This window comes from Vipera ursinii (genome assembly GCF_947247035.1).
Source record: "Vipera ursinii genome assembly, chromosome: 1".
Taxonomy (NCBI): Eukaryota; Metazoa; Chordata; class Lepidosauria; order Squamata; family Viperidae; genus Vipera; species Vipera ursinii.
In genome coordinates, this window is record NC_139512.1 from 258,371,898 (window position 1) to 258,394,073 (window position 22,176).

Genomic DNA, 22,176 nt, shown 5'->3' on the forward strand with positions numbered 1-22,176 from the left:
GCAGAACCTGGGGGTGGAGTCAAATGGGGAATCAGCCTAGAATCTCTACGTAGCCACAAAACTCAGTCCAACCCCTCTTGAATTCACTTTACCCTTATCTAGTGTCAAAACAGACCTTTCAAACCAGACACATTATCCTCTATGTAATCAGCCCAGATCTTCCTCCACTTATTGCATTTATTATTTGTGCCTCTTCAATAACCGTACGTACATGAACACATTGCCAAATGAAAGCATTTATTAAAAGACTTTATTCACAATTGATTTTTTTTACAAATATAGTTCTTAAAAATTAAGCATTTTGATCTCTTGTAACCAGATATTTCTATAAAGGTGGAAAAAGACTAAGTGGAATATGCACAAACAAAAACATTATAACAAAATGACTGCATGGTCAGTTCACTTTAGCAACGAAGTGTCATTTGGGATCACAAAGCTGTCATACAACACACATAGCACTTAAATTAAGAAATTCCAGGGTTTTGTATATTAAATATTTGAACAGCCACATTGTGCATATCAATGTGGTTGATTTAGCTTTTTTGCTAAAAAGCAATGAAATTTAGACGCTGTCTAATCTGGAAAAGACACTTAAAAAAAATAGAGTTACTTTATTCTTAAACTATATACACAGTGATCAGCATTAATTCAGTCATTTCTGGTAGGATAAAAGAGAACCCCAAAGTTGCTTGTGTGACGTTGCTAGTAAATTCTAAAAAAAAATAATCTGAAGCTATTCACACCATTGTAAATAATTTCAGGGTTTTAGCAATAACTTTTAAAATGGCAATCAATCTGAAACTTTATACTTTGGCAGTTTTCTGCAAAACTCGACTTTGCTGTTTTGAAGATATAAAACAATGTTTCTTTTATAGTTAGCAATTCTAAGGGACATACAATCTTCTTGTCTACTTACATCACTTTACAAAAAAGATACATTAGTGCAGCTTGTACATATAACCTGATTACCTCTAAGTTATAGAACTATAGAAACTTTGTGCTCTTTTAAATAATAAACCCCATGAGAAAATTACAACTCTCTTTAAAAAGAAATATGAAATTGATAAAAACACTTGAGTCACTGTGTTTGAGGAGATTATGCAGAATTAATTGCCTCTAAAGAATGGAAAGGGGGGTGGGCATAATTTTTAAAATCATTTTTCATTTGATTTATAGAAGCAGACAAAGATGACTACAAGAAAATATTAACTTCACAGACATTAAGCCATGGATCACTGGCCTATGATTTATTAAATAAATCACAATGGTTAAGTTCACACAATATGGGAACTTGAAATCAGACCTTAAGGTTACATAGGAGCAGGTCAGAGTCCAATTTACCCCAAATGACACCCAGATGCAGTATATGCTGGAGGAGTGGCAGCGAAAAGAGGAGGGGAAATGCCACATGAGCCAATATCAGCTTCACAAATTAAACATAATGATTAAAAAGAATAAGTGAAATAATTCCCTTGTATTTATTTTTTTTAAAACTGGCACATTTTGGGGAGCAAGCTGGTATAGCATTGGAAGTGGATTGCTGGATGTCTAACACAGCATTTCTGTAAAGGATATTCGAATCCAATAATACATAGTCTTGAAACAGTTATATTAACAAACAAAAAAATCCCACAAGAACAACAAAAAAGCAAACCTTTGGATTATAGCCTTAAACAGGGGGAACAAATTATTTGCTATTCCAAATATTTTCATGTAAACATAACAATGAGGATACGATATGATATGTTTGTGATATACTGTAGGTGGAAGATAAACAATGAAGGACTACTGATGGTCCTACAAAAAAATAAGAGTCTTGGAGAACAACTGACAAAACAAACAAACATGAAGTACTGCATCAGAGATAGTCATACCAGGTAACCATTTCTGGTTTTTATCAGTTTATTCTTAGGAAATTAAAAAGTTTTAACAAAATGTGTTCTTCAAAAGGTCTTGAACAGGACTAAGAATTTAACTATCATTTGTTGGATGATGCAAGGCAAGTCATGGCAGTGCACAGCATCATAAGGAGGAATAATAACTTACAGTGTTGTTTTGTGAAAAGGATTTCAAGGTTAGAGGCCATAATAAGACTTTTACCGTCAAGGGTGGCTCCCAAAGAAAGTAAAAATGGCATTTTAGTTGGAAAAAATAAAGAACTGGAAATCAACTGTATTTTTACATTAAAACTGCTACATAATTTTTATTTTTAACAAATTTGATGCCTCTGAACCGATAATATTGCACGTTATTAGCTACACAAATGATTGCTGCCCTACTACACTTACTTGCAGAAAGTGCATTGACTTTAAAAGTATTTTGGTCAATCAATACCAGTAGATTTGTAAGAGGATGAATAATATTAATAACAAATCCTGTACAGCAGTATATAGTTTGATTCTCACTCTATGTAATTATATACTGCATATATATCTTACTAGTTAACATGCTGAGCAGCTACAGAAGTTATCTTTCTTTGCTGATAAAACAGGTTAATGTTATTTGGTAATTAATTTTATGTTACATCTGTAATATAATACTGCAATCCAAAATAAACTTTACTACTTATTCCATTATTATGGCAAAAAAATCAACTGTCCCTATGTAAAAACAGGTTGTGATGTAATTTGTATCCCGCCCCCCAAGTCATACATATTGGCATTGAATCTAAAAACAAAGCAGAAATTAATTTCCCCCAATGTTCCATAATAGAAATTGTATTTGCTTTTCTGTAAATCAGCATTTGGAAAACTTAATGTGAAGGTAGTTCAGGACGTAGAGAACCAAACAGAAAATACAAGGGCCCAACAAATGAGAAGCATTTTTTTCAATTTGTTACTCAAAATTATATGCATGTTAGTAGTAGTCTATATAATCGAGAAATGACATCGTTTTGTACAAAAAATGTCTTAATAATAATGATTTGCTAGCTGTAACAGTCCTGTTCCAAATATACATGAACGTCCTTGTTCCTCCAATAATTTTATTTGCTGATTTTTTTTCAGTTGTCATGTTTGATTTTCAGAATAGCTTTTAAGATTTGGAGGGTGTGTGAAACTTAATATGCAAGCTGGCACAGAGAGGCACAGAAAAAGATTCCGGTAAAATTGGGAGGGCAGGGGCATGAAAGGGAATTATTGCTTGTGGTTCTCCCTATTCAAACTAGCAGATCATCATTATGGCCAAACCTAGAACCCAGCACAATATGATCATCCACAGGGTTCATAAATAGAGATGTGATGTTGCAGCAGCACTGGAAGATGACTGAGCCATACTGCAGAGGAAACGATTTGTACTGAGATGTAGCAAGTTCTGAAAAGCCTCACCTCAGTGCAGACACTCACAACGTTATGTATCATCAGGTTGTCTGTGGATCAGGGAATAAGTTTATGCAATTTTTCATCTTATCTTGGTTCAAAACCTAAGATAGCTAAATTTCATAGCATAAACGTGCTTGCGCTAACTAATCTGAGCGTCCAGATAGGAGGCTGTGTCACGGTATAGTAAATACAATTTTTAGGACTGCAATGAAACTTTTAGGACTAGAGGGTAGCCAAAATTCAGTTTTAAAAGCTACATAATGAAGAAAGGCTACCACAACAAGTTCCCTTCTGTTGTACACCAATCCCCAGCTTTCTTTTCAACAAGATTTTGCTCTGTTACATAAAGGCTGCTAAACATGGCGTATCATATAAAATTAATCCCTACTCGCATTGTTTAATGTTGCTTATTAAAACTATAATATTTACAGAAGCATCCCAAATGTAAACAGGAAAAAGGACCATTCCAAAACAAAACTGAACTAAACTAAATCAGTCAACATTATCACTTTGATAAACAGTTTAGGTTCCCCCTGCCCCCTGCAGTAAAGCATTAAAGTACTGTGGTCAATTCTTTCAAAAGAGAATTAGAACCACAGTGTGAACTTCTAAAACATGGTAGGTACCTCTGAGGTATATTATCCTCCTCTTTCCACATCATTGTGCCCAATGTCTGTCAAGTGGAAGATGAAGTTAATGGAATGTTGGAAATAGCAATAACAGACTTGTAGAATAGGACTAACCAATCTCCAAATAGGATAAATCTCAAAGCACAAAAAAGGATATCACGCATTAGATTAGTTCATCTTGCATAACAACTAAAGTTTTACAGGAAACAGATTTTTCCTTTCTGAGAAAACACTGCTGAAACTCTATTTTCACCAAGACAGGCTTTGAGAACTGTGCAGTCTCAAAGGGTATCTGTGAAACCATGTCCAAAAGCCAACCCAATTTCACAGTTGTTCATGAAACAAATTCAGAGGCAAAGAAATAGATGGGCTCCAAAATTATCTGTGGTTAGGCTTGATATGCAAATAAGTGAAAAAGAATTCATAATCCAGGCTTCTAAGACAAGCCACAGTTCAATGTAATGGTATATACAGATAAGATAAAACTATATCTGGTTTATATGAATAGTACATCTTTCTAAGTATTCTGATTACCAATTAATGATAGACCCGCATAAGAAGAGGCTGTCACAGTTAGATTTGTCTCCACTGATCAGACAAATCCCACTGGAGCAGATTTAAAAAGAAAAAAGCTCTTCGTACTTAATTCTTTATGGCTTTTTTGCAACACAGCAAAGTATTACAGCTTAAAGCAGACATCTCCTCACAGAGGAGAAAACAATTTTGCAGTCTAAACATAAAGTGAAAAAGTAAGTAACACAATGAATTCTGTATTCTGTTTGACCACATACTTATTATACTGATGGTCAACAAAATCTAGAGATGACACATGACATGCTGGGAAAACATAAATATTAATAATTAAAATTAATAATATTAGGTCCTTTGAGAAAAATTGCTAGGTTGATAGCAGACTGCAAAAAACAAACAAAATGTGAAACAGAACCTGGTTGAAGACTAAAAAATGCCAGCTAGAACATTAACAGCCATATAATATGCCCAAAGAAAATTCAAAACAGCTTTATTTGCTTTCTTTTTCCTCTTTTTCTCTTTTAATAATTGGGAAAGGGTGTGCCTCTGTGTTAAAGACCCAATGTTCAAATGGAAGAATATCATCTTCAGAGAATAATAAATATAAGTACCTAGAAAAGAACAAAGTGCATTATTAATACATTATAAAATTAGAAGTACGGTACATAGCAGATATAGCATATTTATTTTATTTATACTGAGACTTTATTATATTAAGAATTTGCTTAGTATTTCATTGAGAAGCATCCAAACTTCCACTGGAAAAAGAGAGGGTGATTGTATTTTAATTATGATGTTTGAGCTACTTACTGCTCCAACCTAGCAAAGTATTAATTCATAACTCACTTAAAAATCTGTTCAATTGCTTACTTGAGCGTTTCTGAAAGGAAGAAACTCTGTTGTACATCATCATGGCTTTTACGATTGCTGTAAACATCCCTAAGGCCAGAATAGCCACCATCTACTCTGCAATATTTTTCCAATGCCTGAATTTAAAAAAAATAGAAAAAAATAGGGTATTTTATAAGTAACTTTCTCAGTGCAAAACATTGTAGGGTAATTTGCACTATAATACCACTTCATAATTTTAAACTTAAAGCAATTATCACAATAATAGCATATTCTGCATAAATCACCTCAGTCATGCTGCGCTGAAATCTAGAGTCAAATTAATGTAAGAATCTTACTACAACTCCCATTATTTTTATTGCAAACAAAGAAATTGCCTTTTTCTAATTCAGAAACTGACTTGTTTGAATAAACAACAATAATAAATTATGTTGTGTGGTATTGTTTCCGTTAAGTACCTCTTGCCCTACACAGATCTTAACTGATGCATATTTTTATACGGTATTATTTAAACACCTTGATAAATGTTTATTCTCATATCGGTTTTATCCTTTTAAATTGGTAATTTTATTCCAGTTTTGACAAAGCATCCCTTTTGGTAGAACAAGTGGTAGCATTAATTTAAATGAAAATAAAAAGACATGTAAATAATTAAGATAATAATAAGAACAATTCTAACTGGGATTGGGATGAGGAACTGACAGATGGATAGTCTTTAGTAGGAGCTGTCTTTTTCATAGCAGGGTCCATTGCAACAACTGGAAAAATAAATTCCGAGCCAGAAACCCCACACTGATGCTGATCAAGAAAGTGACTATAATCCCTCTTGAGGAACCATGACGCTTTAAATCCTGGTTATAATTCAAGATGAAAAAGGTTTCTCATGATAGAAAAAGAGTGAGGATTCATTTGATATTTTAATTGTTAGATAGGAAGGATTCTGTTTGTATTCAAAGTTGACTTGATCATCTTGTCTAGACATCTTATATCAATAAAAGCTGAAACTACTGAAATGTCTGGAGATTACAAATACTAGGGGGGAAATCCTATACTAATCAAATGTTTTTTTCCCCTGTCTTGTTCCTTTGAATTGGATTATTGGATTTTAAAGATAAAAACAGAGGGGAAAAATGAAATTAAAAATGAAAATTGCATTAACTATGGCTAATTATGTTTTAATAAATTATCATTTTCTTTCTTTTTTCTTAAACAGTAGATATAAAAAATGGGAAATGGTTGAAATCTCTCAAATGGCTTTTATCTGCCTGAGATAAATCACAGCCTACCAATTATATTTCTAATCCATTTAAACAGCATATTGCTGCATGTACTAAATTCAAATAACTCTTTAAAATGGAAAATACATAAATTATGAGATACTTCAAAGAAATAACTTAAATGTTGTTACCTCTACAGCTTCCCAACCCCACTGCCGGTACTTGGGATCATGAGTGAATCGCCACATATACATATAGGTTTCTATAACTTCAGGTCGTAAGATGTAATATTTTTCATTCTGTCTGGTAGCAATTGCCTCAACTCCACCATCAAATCGGAAAGCTTCTGGCCCCAATTTCATACCTACACACAATATTAAAGTATTCAGCTTTATCAGTGCTGGTATGAAGCCTTTTCAAAAGTGTTAGTAAAGAACAATATCTTAATATATGTGAATTACCTTATTACTATATAACATCTTGTAATTTTGAACTCCAAAGTACAGGATTGTCCTGCTGTACAAGGAGGTTGGTAAAACATTTGTTAGCCACTCAACAGTTTTGGAATCTGAAGGGCCACAGTAGGCAGAAAAATGATGAAAAGAGAGTAGATCTGTTCTACTTAATTTGAACAGGAAAAACTCTGTCAAGCTTTACATTATACAGTAGCTTTAATGGGATTCTTGCCTCAACATGATAGGAAATTGTGTGATGTTTGTACTCTGGCATTTAATAGCTGAGAAATATCCAAATATCAGAAAAACAATATTTGAAGCAATCGTAAATACTTTTTCTAGTGGTAGGGTCTAATACAGCAAAATGTTTTTGGGAGCTTTAGCTGGAACACTTTACAAAATTGTGTAATGGTATCTAGAATCACGAAATGTTCCTAAACATTGTTTTATTGTATTCAAAACATATTTTTGTTGAATCAATTTCTTGTAAGTTTTACACAATCAAACAAAAACAAAAACAAGGAAAATCAAACTCAGATATCAAAATACAACAAAAAATTTTGGGAAATACATTGCATTTAAAAAAAAAAGAAACTATGTGACAGCTGTAGGGCAGGAGCTGGTAACACAGAATTCCCAACAACCCAACATGGCACCTGCAGACCCCCAAATTAAACAAAATGTTTAGATATATGGAGTTGAAATATATCATGCATGCCCATTGTCATGAATGTTTTCATGTTCAAACACATGGACTTGGACATGTATTTATTTTATTGATGGTTGTGAAATTTGTTCAACAGTGGCAAACCTACGTTTCATACTGTGATAGATTTTCCCTGTTACTTAAAATTCTGGCTGGAAAAGATTAGAATGATATGGGTATGTTGCACCACTGATGAAGAACAGCTTTGTGACAATATATACACAATAAAGGAGTTGGGTTCACCTTCATTAAGATCTATGGACTGATACCTAAATTGGCAGATGTCTGATGATAGGCCCTCAAATTGGTTATTCTTAGTCCATTATTTTTTCCCATTAACTCCCATGGGAAGAATTTAAAAAGAAAAACAATCAGAATGGGAAGGGCAAAAAAATTCCCCTGCCTCTTTACTCTGGGTACTCTGATCTACTAAGATTCCAGTTGTGTTACAGTCCGTAGAGTATCTCCCTTTACGTTTCAGTGCACACGATTAGCCATTTAAGAAAATTGCTCCATTTCTCTGCTACATAGTATTACTCTGTTTCTGAACATATTAACCAAGTGTTTTTAGACAGCATCCTGGAAAATTTTAATACTAATCTTTACATCAGACTGTTAATTCGAAGCACAACACTGTCACAGGCAAGGGAGGGTAACACTTGGCTCTCTAAAAAAGGTAAAAGGTAAAGGTTCCCCCGCACGCACATGCGTGCTAGTCGTTCCGACTCTAGGGGGCGGTGCTCATCTCCATTTCAAAGCCGAAGAGCCAGCGCTTGTCCGAGGACGTCTCCGTGGTCATGTGGCCGGTACGACTAGATGCCAAAGGCACACGGAACGCTGTTACCTTCCCACTGGAGTAGTCCCTATTTTTCTACTTGCATTTTTACATGCTTTTGAACTGCTAGGTTGGCAGAAGCTGGGACAAGTAACAGGCGCTCACTCTGCTACGCGGCACTCGGGATTCGACCCGCCAAACTGCCAACCTTCCGATCAACAAGCTCAGTGTCCTAACCCACTGAGCCACCACGTCCCTTCTTTGGCTCTCTAGGTATTATCCAATTAAAGCTCTCTCAACATTGGTTATGCTAGCTGGGATTAATGGAGCTGTAACTCAGCAAATTTGAAGGGCCATGTATTCTCATTTCTGTTATAAGCAATCCAACTACTTCCCCTACAAACATAAAGTACATTACAGATGGAAAACTTTATAAGGATACTTCTTCTAACTCTATAATATGTAAAGGCAGGAACTACATGTAATAAAAATGTCTTACACAATTGATATCAGTTTGATTGGAAAAAAGCCAAATACATTGCCCTGAATTCAAGTACAGGAACAAGCAACATTTTAAAGTCAGAACAACAACACTCAACAATTTATAATTACCTGTACGGTCATAAGATTCATGACATGTGCGGGCAATTTCAGCTCCAAGTTCAATGTGATGTCCAGTTTGATCAGCTGGTGCTCCATCTGCACCCAGAACAAACATCCCTCCAGCAAAACAAGTAAGATGACCCATTTTGTGTTCAAGGAGGCCACCTTTCCACTCAGCAATGTACATTAAACCATTGCTGGATTTCCTGATTAGATGGGTTTCTATGGACTAGAATTGTTAAAAAAAACTGTTATTAATCTATAATAAATAATTACAATAATATAAATATTATTTTTCACATACTTGAATATTTTTCACATACTTGAAAGCAACAAACATAACACTTAAAATGAGTTGGGGGATTGCCCATTTTGTTATAGACTGCTTTTATCTCTTTTCCAGCCAAAGTATAGAAAACATGATTAGTGAACACAGAATGCAATTGTTGTTATAGAAGAATTAATACAACTTGGACAAAGAGAATCAGTGTCTCAAAAACCTTTGAATTAAATTTGAATGTATTAACAAGTATCTAGAATGGGGTGAATTGGTAGACAATAGCTAAGTCATACATTATAGTAAGCGATAATATGGCTTGCTTGGAGTAGTGTTGTGTGAATTTAGTCAATTATAATTCATTCAAGGAACATGGCTAAAATATCACGGCATAGTGTGATATGTAAACCCAGTCAAGTAAATTTAAACTTTCAAAACAAAGCCTACCCAACCCAGCCCAAAATGTATGACAAAGCCCTTAAGCAAAGGTTTCTGAGCAGATTTAGATGTGGGATAGGAAAAGAGATCCTCTTGTTGATTTTTCTATTTTTTTTTTAAGAAAAGCAAACAGAATCAGTGGACTTTGTTGAAATGGAAATTTCTAAGGAGATGCTTGAACTTATTAGTTGAACAAGGAACTTGTTCAAACATGATTTGGAGTTCAAAATGATGAGTGAGCTGGCCCAGGTGAGGGTGGAAAAATCAGGTTAGTCTTGCAACAAAAAAAGATTTTTGAATAGAATGGTAAATAAAAGGAAATGTGGGGTAAATGTAAACTATTGGCACATTGGGACAAAACAAAATCCTAATTCATTTTCCACTGGGTAATGGGTGATCAGGAAACTGTCTTCTCACAACTTCTCTTCTCCATTTCTAAAGCATGAAATGCCTAAAAAGCCACTACATGTAATGGAATAGCTGCCACAAGTAAAGGGAAGAACTGCTTTGTCAATGCAATATTCCTTTGAAGACTGGCTTTAGGTGATTTGATTCAACTGTTTTAAGAAGCAATAGCCCAATTCGTTAAATTGATTTATTTAAAGATATGAACTAAACCTAAATATCTCCAACAACCCGCAACTTCCATGTTCACTATAAAAATAAAATTGTTTTAATTTGCTTGCTATTTAAAAAGTTGCTTCTCTATAACATTGTCATTTACAGAAAAGTATACTAAATCTTTAGGTGAAGTTGTTGTTGTTAGCTGCGAAGTCATGTCTGACCCATCGCGACCCCATGGACAACATTCCTCCAGGCCTTCCTGTCCTCTACCATCTTCTAGAGTCCATTTAAGCTCACGCCTACTGCTTCAGTGACTCCATCCATCCACCTCATTCTCTGTTGTCCCCTTCTTCTATTGCCCTCAATCTTTCCCAGCATTAGGCTCTTCTCCAGTGAGTCCTTCCTTCTCATTAGGTGGCCAAAGTATTTGAGTTTTAGCTTCAGGATCTGGCCTTCTAAAGAACAGTCAGGGTTGATCTCGTCTAGGACTGACCGGTTTGATCGCCTTGCAGTCCAAGGGGCTCGCAGGAGTCTTCTCCAGCACCATAGTTCAAAGGCCTCAATTGTTTGGCACTCAGCCTTTTTTATGGTCCAGCTTTCACTGCCATACATTGCAGCTGGGAAGACCATAGCCTTGACTATATGCACTTTTGTTGACAAGGTAATGTCTCTGCTTTTTAGTGTGCTGTCTAGATTTGCCATGGCTTTCCTCCAGAGGAGCAAGTGTCTTTTAATTTCTTGGCTACAGTCCCCATCTGCAGTGATCTTGGAGCCCAGGAAAATAAAATCTGTCACTACCTACATTTCTTCCCCATCTATTTGCCAGGAATTGAGAGGGCCAGATGCCATGATCTTGGTTTTCTTAATGTTAAGTTTCCAACCAAGTTTTGCACTCTCCTTCTTCACCCACAACAAGAGGCTCTTTAGTTCTTCTTCACTTTCTGCCATTAGAGTGGTATCATAAAAATATTTATAAAAGGAGTATATATAGTCAAAACATTTTTTAAAAAACCCTATCATCATATTTGCTTTCACAGTTACATATAATAGTGTCCCAAGTTCTGTATAGTGTTTACCTGAACAGCATTATAATACATTTCCTTGGCTTCTTCATCTGTCTTATCAGACATCAACCATGCTTTCAGCAAATATTCATAAAAACTATCCCCAAGACCTCCAACAGAGACATGATCTGGGAAAAAAAGTGCAAGAGCAATCTGGTAACATTATAAACACACAATCCCAAAGGCAAAAAATTAATGGCAAAATACTACAGAAAAGCCACATTATCAAGCTCTACTGTATCTTCTTTGATATATCTATCCCATTAGACTACACTATTTCAAAATATGATGCTCTGTAGTCATAACAAGGGTTAAATTTGTGGTCCAATCCCTCCCATGTTGAAACAAGCAATTCCTAATTCCCAACAAACCTATTTTGTTTGGATTCATTCATTTTCTACTTGTGAATAATTTAAGCTGCTGGTATAATGAGATGTTTTCTCCCTTTTCTGCTATTCATTGATTTTTATAACAATTGGCCTGTTAAGAATTCTGGAGAACTCAACACTTACTTTTGTGTTACTTTGGTGATCCCTAAAAATGGTATAACTCAAAAATGGGTTTTGATTTTTTTTATGCAAACTGAATATAGCTTTAAATTAAAGGAAATTATATGCATGCTATTTGGGGAGAGGAGAAAAAGAACAACTTATTGTACATTAAAAGTCCTCAAATTATGGCCATTAAAAATGAAGACAGGTAGGTTGTCCTCTAAAAAAAGGACAGACATGCACAATTTTTTTCCTTATTAAATTTTCTTCTTTAAAGAAAGTTTTCATGCCTAACAGCCTGTGACTTGGCATTTTGTTTTTAAAAATACTACTTTTGCTTTCCCTTCCCAAAGAAACCTTGTGTGATAAGAAGATAGAGTGGTTTCTCCACTGTAAAGAACATTTCATGAATTCAATTAATAGAAAAATGAGAGCTCCAACAAACAAATTATATAAAAATGTATTTTTAGGGTGAAGGTTTATCTCTGAATAACACCATATAAATGACCTTTACAGTTTCCTAAATAAATTACCTAAGAAAATCCTGACATTTGCAAATTAAATAGCACACGCAGATACTCATCAATAATAAGTCCTATTATTATAGCCATTGTTGCTTGAAACAAATCTAATTGACCTGTGATGCTGCAAATCACTTTCAATTTATTTCTAAAGTTAAAAAAAGCCTGGCTCTGGGACAGAAAAAATAACAATAAAACCAGAGTAGACTCCCAAAGATATAGCTTGCTGGTTTCACAGTAACATATTCCTAAATGCCTCATTAAGTATGTTCTTCTCTCCCAATTCAATATTTATAAGTTGCCGTGATAATGTTTTGGAGATTTTAATAATTCTCAAAATGTTCTATCAAAGTTGGTACAAAATGCAGCAACATGACCAGTTATTTTGTGGATGTAACACCACTATTCCATGAGCTGTATTGGTTGTCACTGTGCTTCTGGGTACAAGAGCCTTGGTGGAGCAGTAGGCTAATGCCTCCTTAAGTAACACCAGCTGCATGCAATTAGTGCAGGTTCAAGTCCCACCAGGCTCAAGGTTGACTCAGCCTTCCATCCTTCCGAGGTAGGTAAAAAGAGGACCCAGATTGTTGGGGGCAATAAGCTGACTTTGTAATAATGCCGCTTGGGGGGGGGGGAACGAAAGCCCTAATAAGCAGGCATATACATAGAATGAAGGCTATTGCTAAGCACATTGGTTTGTGCTTAAAATTGTAAGTTGCCCTGAGTCTTTGGAGAAGGGTGGGATATAAATGGGATTAAAAAAAAATTCAAGGCGCTGGTTGTCATCTTTAAACTTCTTCCAGACCTAGAGCTGGGCTACCTGAGGGCTCATCTCTCCCACTTGTTTTCACCCATCCACTTCAGTCAGGCAGGATGGGTGTGCTCCAGATCCAGAAATCAAAATGGTCTTGACCTTGCTGGCCTTTCATAAGCCCCTGAAAACCTGATTTTCTTCTGCGTCCGGGGCCCTGAGAGTGTTCAGGGACAAGCTTCTTGGTTATGCAAGTGTTTGGGGTTGATGTTACTTGGTTTTACTACTGTGCTAATCTGTGCCTGTTACTAACTGGCTCTAAAGTCCACACTTCTAAGGAAGCATAATGCTGTATTTCCTTATCTCTCCTGCAGTAAAGTACAGTACAGCCAGTTAGAATAACAGAGAATTGGTACAACTTGTACAGTATAATATAGTGATTCTGTTTCCTTTCAAAGAAGTTTCCATACTATTAAGAATACAGTACCTGTCTCTTCTGTTGCCTAGTATCCTTATGAGTTACAAAATAATTCTTTCTCAACTGAGGTCTTTAACTAATGTATATGCAGGCATAGGGCTGTTGTTTGTCAACATTTTATACAAAACTGATGTAAAACTGTAGCTTTTGCTCTTGGATCTTCAGGGTGTAATAGATCAATGACTCATTGCAATCTGCTAGCTTAATGAAATAAGCAATAATTTGGAATCCTCTCTACTTGTTGGCTTTATTGGACAAGCTTTCTACCACAATTAGCACAAGAAAATCCATTACTTAAAATGCCACGATACCCAATACATAAAATAAATACCTTCAAATGTTCAGAACACAAAATACTAACCTTTGTGGCAATCATTCAAGGAGAAATACCCAAACTGACTGTGTAATTCAACTAACTTAGAAAACATATTTTTCTTTTGTGCATACTATATTAAACAGAAGTACTTACGCTGGCCCCATTGACCACTGTTGGGGTTTAGATAATTAGGATAAAGTCCTTCTGGTTTATCTAATCTATTTAACACTTTTCGAATGTTCATAACCTATTTCCAAAAAAAGGGAAGTTTTTTAACATAAACCTATGCATATAATACATTTTCATTAAAAAATCATTCTTTAAATATTGGTCATAATATTATTCTAACTTAAAATTAAGTATTCCTTTAAGGTACTAATTAAGAACTCAAACAACAGCTTCCTTCATGATACATATTCCACTGGAATGGATCTGCCCGAAGCACATGTGTAATGGATCTTTATCAACAATATTTTTAAAGGAAACCTATCTGACATGGATGGAAATGTAAAAATAGATCAATACTTAATACATAGCTTAGTTCCATTTGGGGAAGTTATCTCATTTTGCTGTATCTTTTACGGTATCAGCCACATCTATGATTACATACAAAGCATATTTAAAGCTATAATAGGCTCAGTGACTGGAATAGACTATTGTCCATAACAAGTATTATGGAAGCACAGGCAAGATGCTGCTTATGAATATAAAGATCTAATGCATGAATATGGAATGAGCCTAAGAGAATCCTTGGCTGCCTCTTGTCTTTTTCCTGTGCTTTCCAATAACACAGGATAGCCCTTACTACAGTAGAGTAAGATTTTAGCATCTATGTACTATGGTTAAATATGGACAATTCCATCAAGTTCCATGTCTTGAGAGAACGTGTGTGTGGAGCATTAGAAATAGAAGATATTGCACATGTTCTATTCAATTGCCAATTATATGCCACAGCAAGGGCCCTGTACTTATATACATTATTTGACTGGACCGCACACTGGGACTTTTGTTAAAGATTAACTTATTTCCTTCAGAGCACAAATGTATACTGTATGTAGTCACTAGAACTGTTACATTTATAGTCAGGCCTGTTCAATAAAAAACATGTTTTGTTGAACACACTGGAGTTGCATGCAATGGTGATGAGTTCGCTTAAGCACACACTGTTTTTGAACTTTGTCATTTTATATCTTTGCACTCTATTTTACCTTATAGTATTTCAATACTATGTTACCTTATTCTTTTATCTTTATTTTATCCTATATTTTAATCTATTTTATCCCACCATAGGCTACTTTATCACACTTCACTGTATCTTACCTTATTTCATTTAACTGTGTCTTATTATAGCTCATGGCTACGGTCAATTGATTACCATACCCCACCATACTGAGCCTTACCATTCCTGTGCTTTCCTCCCATGTAACTAATAGGACAGCTCTTGAGTTTAGTTTCATTTTCAGCAAACCTTGGCTTGTCTGTGCTCAAACCAACCATCTGAAGACAGGTAAAGGTAAAGGTTCCCCCACACATGCGTGCTAGCCGTTTCCAACTCTAGGGGCCGGTGCTCATCTCTGTTTCAAAGCCGGAGAGCCAGCGCTTGTCCGAGGACGTCTTCGTGGTCATGTGGCCGGCATGACTAGACGCCAAAGGCACACGGAGCGCTGTTACCTTCCCACCGTAGTGGTCCCTATTTTTCTACTTGCATTTTTACGTGCTTTCGAACTGCTAGGTTGGCAGGAGCTGGAACGAGTAACAGGCGCTCACTCTGTTATGCGGCACTTGGGATTCGACCCGCCAAACTGCCGACCTTCTGATCGAGAAGCTCAGCGTCCTAACCCACTGAGCCACCGCGTCCCTTTTATCTGAAGACAACCCCCACCCAAATTCTTTTTCTGGTTTATTTTACTTTAGTAGTATTTATTTATGTCCACTATTAAATAAGATGGGGGACGGCTAAAATAAAATATATAATAGAGAAAGATGTTTCTATAACATAAAGGCAAGTAAATAAAACATCAATTTTTAAAAAGTGAAATTATTGTACAAAACCTTTGGTCTAATCAATATTTGAATTAAACTAGTCTCTTGTTGAATAAGATCTCCAAGAAAGGCAAAGAGTTAATTCTTTTAGCTGCAAGGGTAGAAGAGAGAAACATGTGAATCTGAGATTTTACTTTAATGCTAAGCTTGTTTTAGGGTTACATGAATACTTTCTCAAAGTTTCATTTGTTAGTAGTACAAGGTCAAGGTCACTATAAACAATTTCAAGAAAGTTCTTGAACCTTACTGAAAGAGCGCTTTGAAACTATTATGTCTAGAGGATCTGTACTTAAATAAAAAATGTATAAATTCCAGATATTTGGTTAGCAATTGATATTAAAATAGAAATCTAACCTTTTCAGCAAACAGCGGATTTCCAGATAAGTAGCTTAAATGTATGAACTCCAAATGCAGTGTTCCAAATTCTGCCAAAATACTGCTTCCACCTGAAGCCCAGGGCCAGTTTCGACCAATGCCACTAAAAAAAAAAAAGTAGGGTAAAGTTAAGTGAGGTGGAGAAATTTAATTTAAAGTAGTGTGAAATTGAATGTTGTCTACGTTTCTTCTGGTTTAGAACTCCCAGCTTTCTTCATCCTTGAATCAAATGAGGTTGAAGGAAACTGGAGTCCAACATCTATATTTTAGTATTTGTTGAAGCAAGTTAACTGTCAGGAGCTCAAAAGGAATTTCTCTTTTGAACATTTCAGCATTATCTTCTTTTGCTTTTTCTTCCCTATCAGTATTGTTAATTAGCCCGAGAAGATCATTACTTAAGAATCTAGTTTCATCAATACTCTCAGGGCAATTGTACTGTTACATCATTTTTTGTGATTATGAATACCCTAATGAATGAAGTCCCTATATACAAATAGAGTAAACCAAAGAATTTTGTTAACAATAATTTTAATTTGAAAAACCATTATACATTCACATATTAATGTTCAAAAGACCACAGAATGTGAAAGCACTTGAATGGGTTTCCTCTTGAAAAAAATTTCTTCTTAGTTACTTCTTGGTATCTAAAAATTTCTTTCTTTTTCTATCTTCCTGGATTTTTTAAAATTATAAATAGCTATACCTTAGGCACTTTTCTGACCACAATATTTGAACTTAGAAAAATGGGTGGGAAATAGGTAACCTTTATTGTCACGTTTTTCTGTGAACACAATGGCACACGTTAAAAAATGAAATTCTGATGCCCGCTCAGAGAATGTATATGTATATGCTTAAAGTGATTACATATTAATATGATTATGTGATTAAAATAATTACACAAACACACAAACCACACACACACACACAATCACATTCCATTTTTAATACATAGCAGAAAAAAGAGTCTTTGACAGTTAACAAGGTTGATATTATACGGTACAAAGCTATTACAGAACCTAGTTGTTTTGCTTTGGATACCACAAAGCCTCCTCTCAGAAGGTAATAAAGAAAACTGCTCATGAAGATGTGTAGCGTCACTGACAATACTGCAGACTCTGGTCAAACGGCGAAGTGAACTACCAATAATCTTTTCTGCTATTCTCACTATTCTCTGCACAGCTTTCCTGTCTGAAACAGTAATATTCCCATGCACTAATACAATATGGCAGGATGCTTTCAATTGTACCTCTATAGAAAATGATAAGGATAGGGGAAGGAAGATGTGCTCTACTCATACAACTCAGAAAACGCAGGCACCGCTGTGCCCACTTCACCGGTGTTTCACTGTTGAGCGACCAAACTAACCAGTTCATCAGTCGCACACCCAGAAACTTGATACTACTAACCACCTCCACAGTTGAATCATTAATACAGAGGTGTATGGCTAAGCCTGCCTTTTCTGAAATCAACAGTGATCTCTTTGGTTTGTTGAATAGAACAGAACAGAACAGAACAGAATAGAAGCTGGAAGGGACCTTGGAGGTCTTCTCGTCTAGCCCCTGCTCAAGCAGGAGAACCTATACCATCTCAGACAGGTGATTGTCCAGTCTCTTTTTAAAAACTTCCAGCGATGGAGCGCCCACAATTTCTGAAGGCAAGCTGTTCCACTGGTTGATTGTCCTCACTGTCAGGTAGTTTTTCCTTAATTCCAGGTGGCTTCTCTCTTTGATCAGCTTCCAACCATTGTTTCTCATCCTTTCCTCTGGTGCTCTGGTGAACAAACTGGTCCCCTCTTCTTTATGGCAGACCCTCAGATACTGTCCTACATTTAAAGCCAGGCTGTTCTTATTATACCAGTTCATTAAACTCTCTGCCGCCTCCTGGTAATCACCCTCACTATCATTCTGAATAAGGCCCACCAATATAGTATCGTCCGTATTATTTAGGAAATTCTGGAGCCAGGAATGTTTGTTTTTGTTTTGCTTCAAGACCACACACTTCTGATGAGATTTCCATGAACGTTATTTTGAAAAAATAAGTATATAAGTATATATCTTTCATCTGATTAATGGAAGAAGGATGCCCAGGCTATTAATTAAATGTTTGAATACTCCCAACCAAAGCAGACACATTAATTAAACATTATAGAACTTAGAAACACAGGTGCAAAACTCATACAATAAAATCTGAGAAGACAATTAAAATCCGAGTATGCCAAGATATTGTATAAAAATATTGTCAGTGCAAAGAAGAGTAAGGAAGGAGCTAATCCCCTTCTCTTAACAAGGAGTTCTATAATTAGAGAGCTACTTTGATAGGGTAGCCTTATGATTCCACCAATTCAAAACCTGTGATTGTTTGTCCAAAACTGCATAGGAGCTATATACTAAAACTATAGGGGGTTGTGCAGGAAATACCACCCAATACCGAAAGAGCTCCTACTCCAGGTCTGGATTACTAATTATGTAGGTTACTAAAACCCTCCTCCTTCATTACTTAAGAAAGTAGCATCTTTCTCATTCTAATTCATAATATTGTATGTGAAATTTTTTTTTAACATGTTGACTTTTTAAAACTTTCTTGATGTGACTTGTTTTTATTCTGGTGGAGTTAATATACCTGAGCTATAGGCCAGACTGCTGATTTTAGACATTTTGTTAATTGAACAACATTGATTCTGAGAAAATATAGCTGATCAGTATGAAAAAAAAAGGTTGACTCAAAATTCTAAGAAAGAAGATTTAGAAACAGCTTTGATTTGAGATGATTCTGCAGATATGAGTGATGTTTCGGGAACAATGATTTGGGAAAGAAAAGGTTCCAGTTTGTATGCTTAATTGTGACCTTTACAGCACATGTTCATGGTTTGTTTTCAGAACCAAAAGCTGTTAATGTTTCCATTCATACATCTTAACTTCAGTATGACAACAAGACCTGGATCAGACTTAGTATCATGGAAGACTGGAATATCCACCATTGCTTCCAGTTCTAAAAAACAATCATGGATTGAGATATATGCAAGATTTTCCAAATATTTATCTCAATGATCCCTGGTTTGAAAGCTGGAAATATTAAGTTTAATGGCTTGACTGATTTTGCTAGTAATGGGAAGCCTCTGACTTGCTCCCTGCTGCTCCTGTTGACTTACACTGAAAATTAGCTGTGCCTGCAACTTGCAACAAAACATAGGAGAAATGACTACCTGGTAGCAATTCAGGGGATCAAGGAACTTAAGTGGCAAAGAATACAGGAAAGTTGGTCTGCAAGATTAACTTATTCCGGATAGGTTAAATGGTAAGCTTTTACCTTTTGATATTTAATAATGCCCAAGGGATTCCTGTGGGGGTATTAAAAGCTGGAAGCAACTTCTCTCCTAGTTCTACTGCTTTTCTTCGGAATATCTAAAAATGGAAATAAATAAGAGTTATGTAGCACAGGAGAAAATGAAAACAAGGTTTCTTACATTTTAATCTGAAATTTCAGATAAAACTCAGAATATTTTTCCAAAACATTTTAGAAATATTTGGCAATTTGGCTAAATCAGATTCTGTTAATACAAAACATTAATTACACTTTTATTTTTTAAAAAAGTTTTTTGATGGGAATAAGGGTGAGCATGAGATGACACTTCAAACTGTTATGAATTAGACTTGCCTGTCAGCTAACAAACTCACAACACAGAGAAAAACAGGATTATTTTAATAAAACAGAAGAAACAAGGGTTGAGGCTAGAAACTGGGACATTGTGAGTTCTAGTCCTGCCTTAGGCACAAAGTCAGCTGGGCGACACTCATTCTTTCTCAGCCATAGGAATGAGACAAGAGCAAATCTGGGCAAAAAGACTTAAGGGACTAGTCAGGCAAATGCCAGGGGTCAATACTGATTCAAAGGCACCAAACAAGCAAACAAACAAACAAACACATCCAATCTTACCTCTTCTCCAGAAAGATAGTATGCTGAAAGTAATCCTCCAACAAAACGGATGTTTACTTCAAAAACTGAGATTTCTGCATTCTGGAAATATAAATATATTTTAAACTATAAATTAATGTGAACACAAAACATGTAATAACTTTATCTTATTGTTCTTAATACGGTTAGTATCTGTATTTTGCATAATACTGAGGGAAGTTATGCTTCATTCCTCTAAAGACTGTTACAAACTTCTTTATGGAATATTAGTCTATGAAAATGAGATTAAAAGAATATCTCATCTAAAGGGAATTCAATCAAGTAATCTGAGATTTACGGCTATGTGTGTTTATAATTTTCTGCACCTGAATTATTCTCTCACTTCTCCCTTCCATACAGAATGTGCAACTAATTCTGACCCAAAGACTATTGTGACTCACCTATACTGACCCACCTTTTACTCTCCTTCCCCTGCCTTCCTGAGTTTGTGCTGCACCACTGCAGCCCCCTCAACCCATGTATGGCCTGTGGTCCCAGTGCCTCCCCCATCTCTCTCTGGCACCCATGCATTCTTTACCTGGGACTTCCTCTGCCTCCCATGTGTCTTGGGGTGATGGTGATAACTGGGACTGCCTGGACTGCTATCGCTAACAGATGCAGTCATGTGACACTGCACTTTATGACCACTTTGTTTAGTGATGGCAATCCCACTCCCAGCTGCAACCGTAACTCAAGGATACTTGGATTTAAAAAAAATGGGAAAAGAGGCTATGTGGAGTCTTGATTTAGAAACTTTTATTTTACCAGTTAACCTCTCCAATAGATACTCAAATACTCACACACACAGACACACAGACACAGACACACAGAATCCACTGTTGCAAATAAGGTACACAATTTTCCTTATAATTTTGGCAACCAACATATCCAAGATGTTCAGAACATATTCTTGATATAAATGGGGTTCATCATCTGTTGCTCCATGAATCTTCCCATCTACTATTTATCAGCTGCAAGATTTTCAGTGGAAAACTGGCAGCTGTGTCCTTTGCTCCTATTCTCATACGCTTATCCTCATATTCCTTAAAAAAAAGAGAAACTGTCAAATGCCAGAGAAATCAGAAGATCCAGACAGTTCAAATGAGTATAAAGATTTATTGCAAGCTTAAGCTCTCTACAAAACTCTGAGCTACTAATGGAAGGTCAAGGAAAATAAGCGGAAATTAAGAAGGCATTCAGGGTGAGCTGAACTTGCAGGTGCACAGGGACTCATGATTTATGATGCGTATGATCCCTCCATCAGCCTTAGCCTAGTCATCTTCTATAGTAAGGTAATTTTTAAAATCATGTTTAATATAAAATGTAAATTTGCCTATACTATTGGCTTCCAACTCTCTAGGGGCCGGTGCTTATCTCCGTTTCAAAGCTGAAGAGCCAGCGCTTGTCCGAGGACGTCTCCGTGGTCATGTGGCCAGCATGACTAGACACCAAAGGCGCACGGAACGCTGTTACCTTCCCACCGTAGTGGTCCCTATTTTTCTACTTGCATTTTTACATGCTTTTGAACTGCTAGGTTGGCAGAAGCTGGGATGAGTAAGAGGCGCTCACTTTGTTACATGGCACTTGGGATTCGACCCGCCAAACTGCCAACGTCTGATCGACAAGCTCAGCAACCTAACCCACTGAGCCACCGTGTCCCCTAGAGCTGGAAACGACTAGCACACATGTGCGGGGGAACCTTTACCTATTGGCTTCCAGAAACACCCACACTTTTCACAAGATGAATTATCAATTCCTCCTCCTCTCAAGAGTCACTTTTGGTGAGGAATTCGCAAACTGACATTTATTGGATTGTGAGAAA

The 22,176-nt window shown here is 36.0% G+C and overlaps 1 protein-coding gene across 1 annotated transcript in view; it reads right to left on the reverse strand.

Annotated features, from left to right (window-relative positions):
• Window positions 1-233: 233 nt before the first annotated feature.
• MAN1A1 (mannosidase alpha class 1A member 1) overlaps window positions 234-22,176 on the reverse strand; it is a gene marked incomplete at its 5' end in the record, with an annotated part of 65,481 nt that continues 43,538 nt past the window's right edge. The window contains 9 exons of the mRNA XM_083378733.1: window positions 234-5,091; window positions 5,351-5,466; window positions 6,738-6,910; window positions 9,095-9,314; window positions 11,441-11,556; window positions 14,139-14,232; window positions 16,383-16,506; window positions 19,710-19,804; window positions 20,337-20,417. Of these exons, the coding sequence (XP_083234859.1) occupies window positions 4,971-5,091; window positions 5,351-5,466; window positions 6,738-6,910; window positions 9,095-9,314; window positions 11,441-11,556; window positions 14,139-14,232; window positions 16,383-16,506; window positions 19,710-19,804; window positions 20,337-20,417 (1,140 nt within the window). The 3' untranslated portion in view covers window positions 234-4,970. The remainder of the gene's footprint in view (window positions 5,092-5,350; window positions 5,467-6,737; window positions 6,911-9,094; window positions 9,315-11,440; window positions 11,557-14,138; window positions 14,233-16,382; window positions 16,507-19,709; window positions 19,805-20,336; window positions 20,418-22,176) is intronic.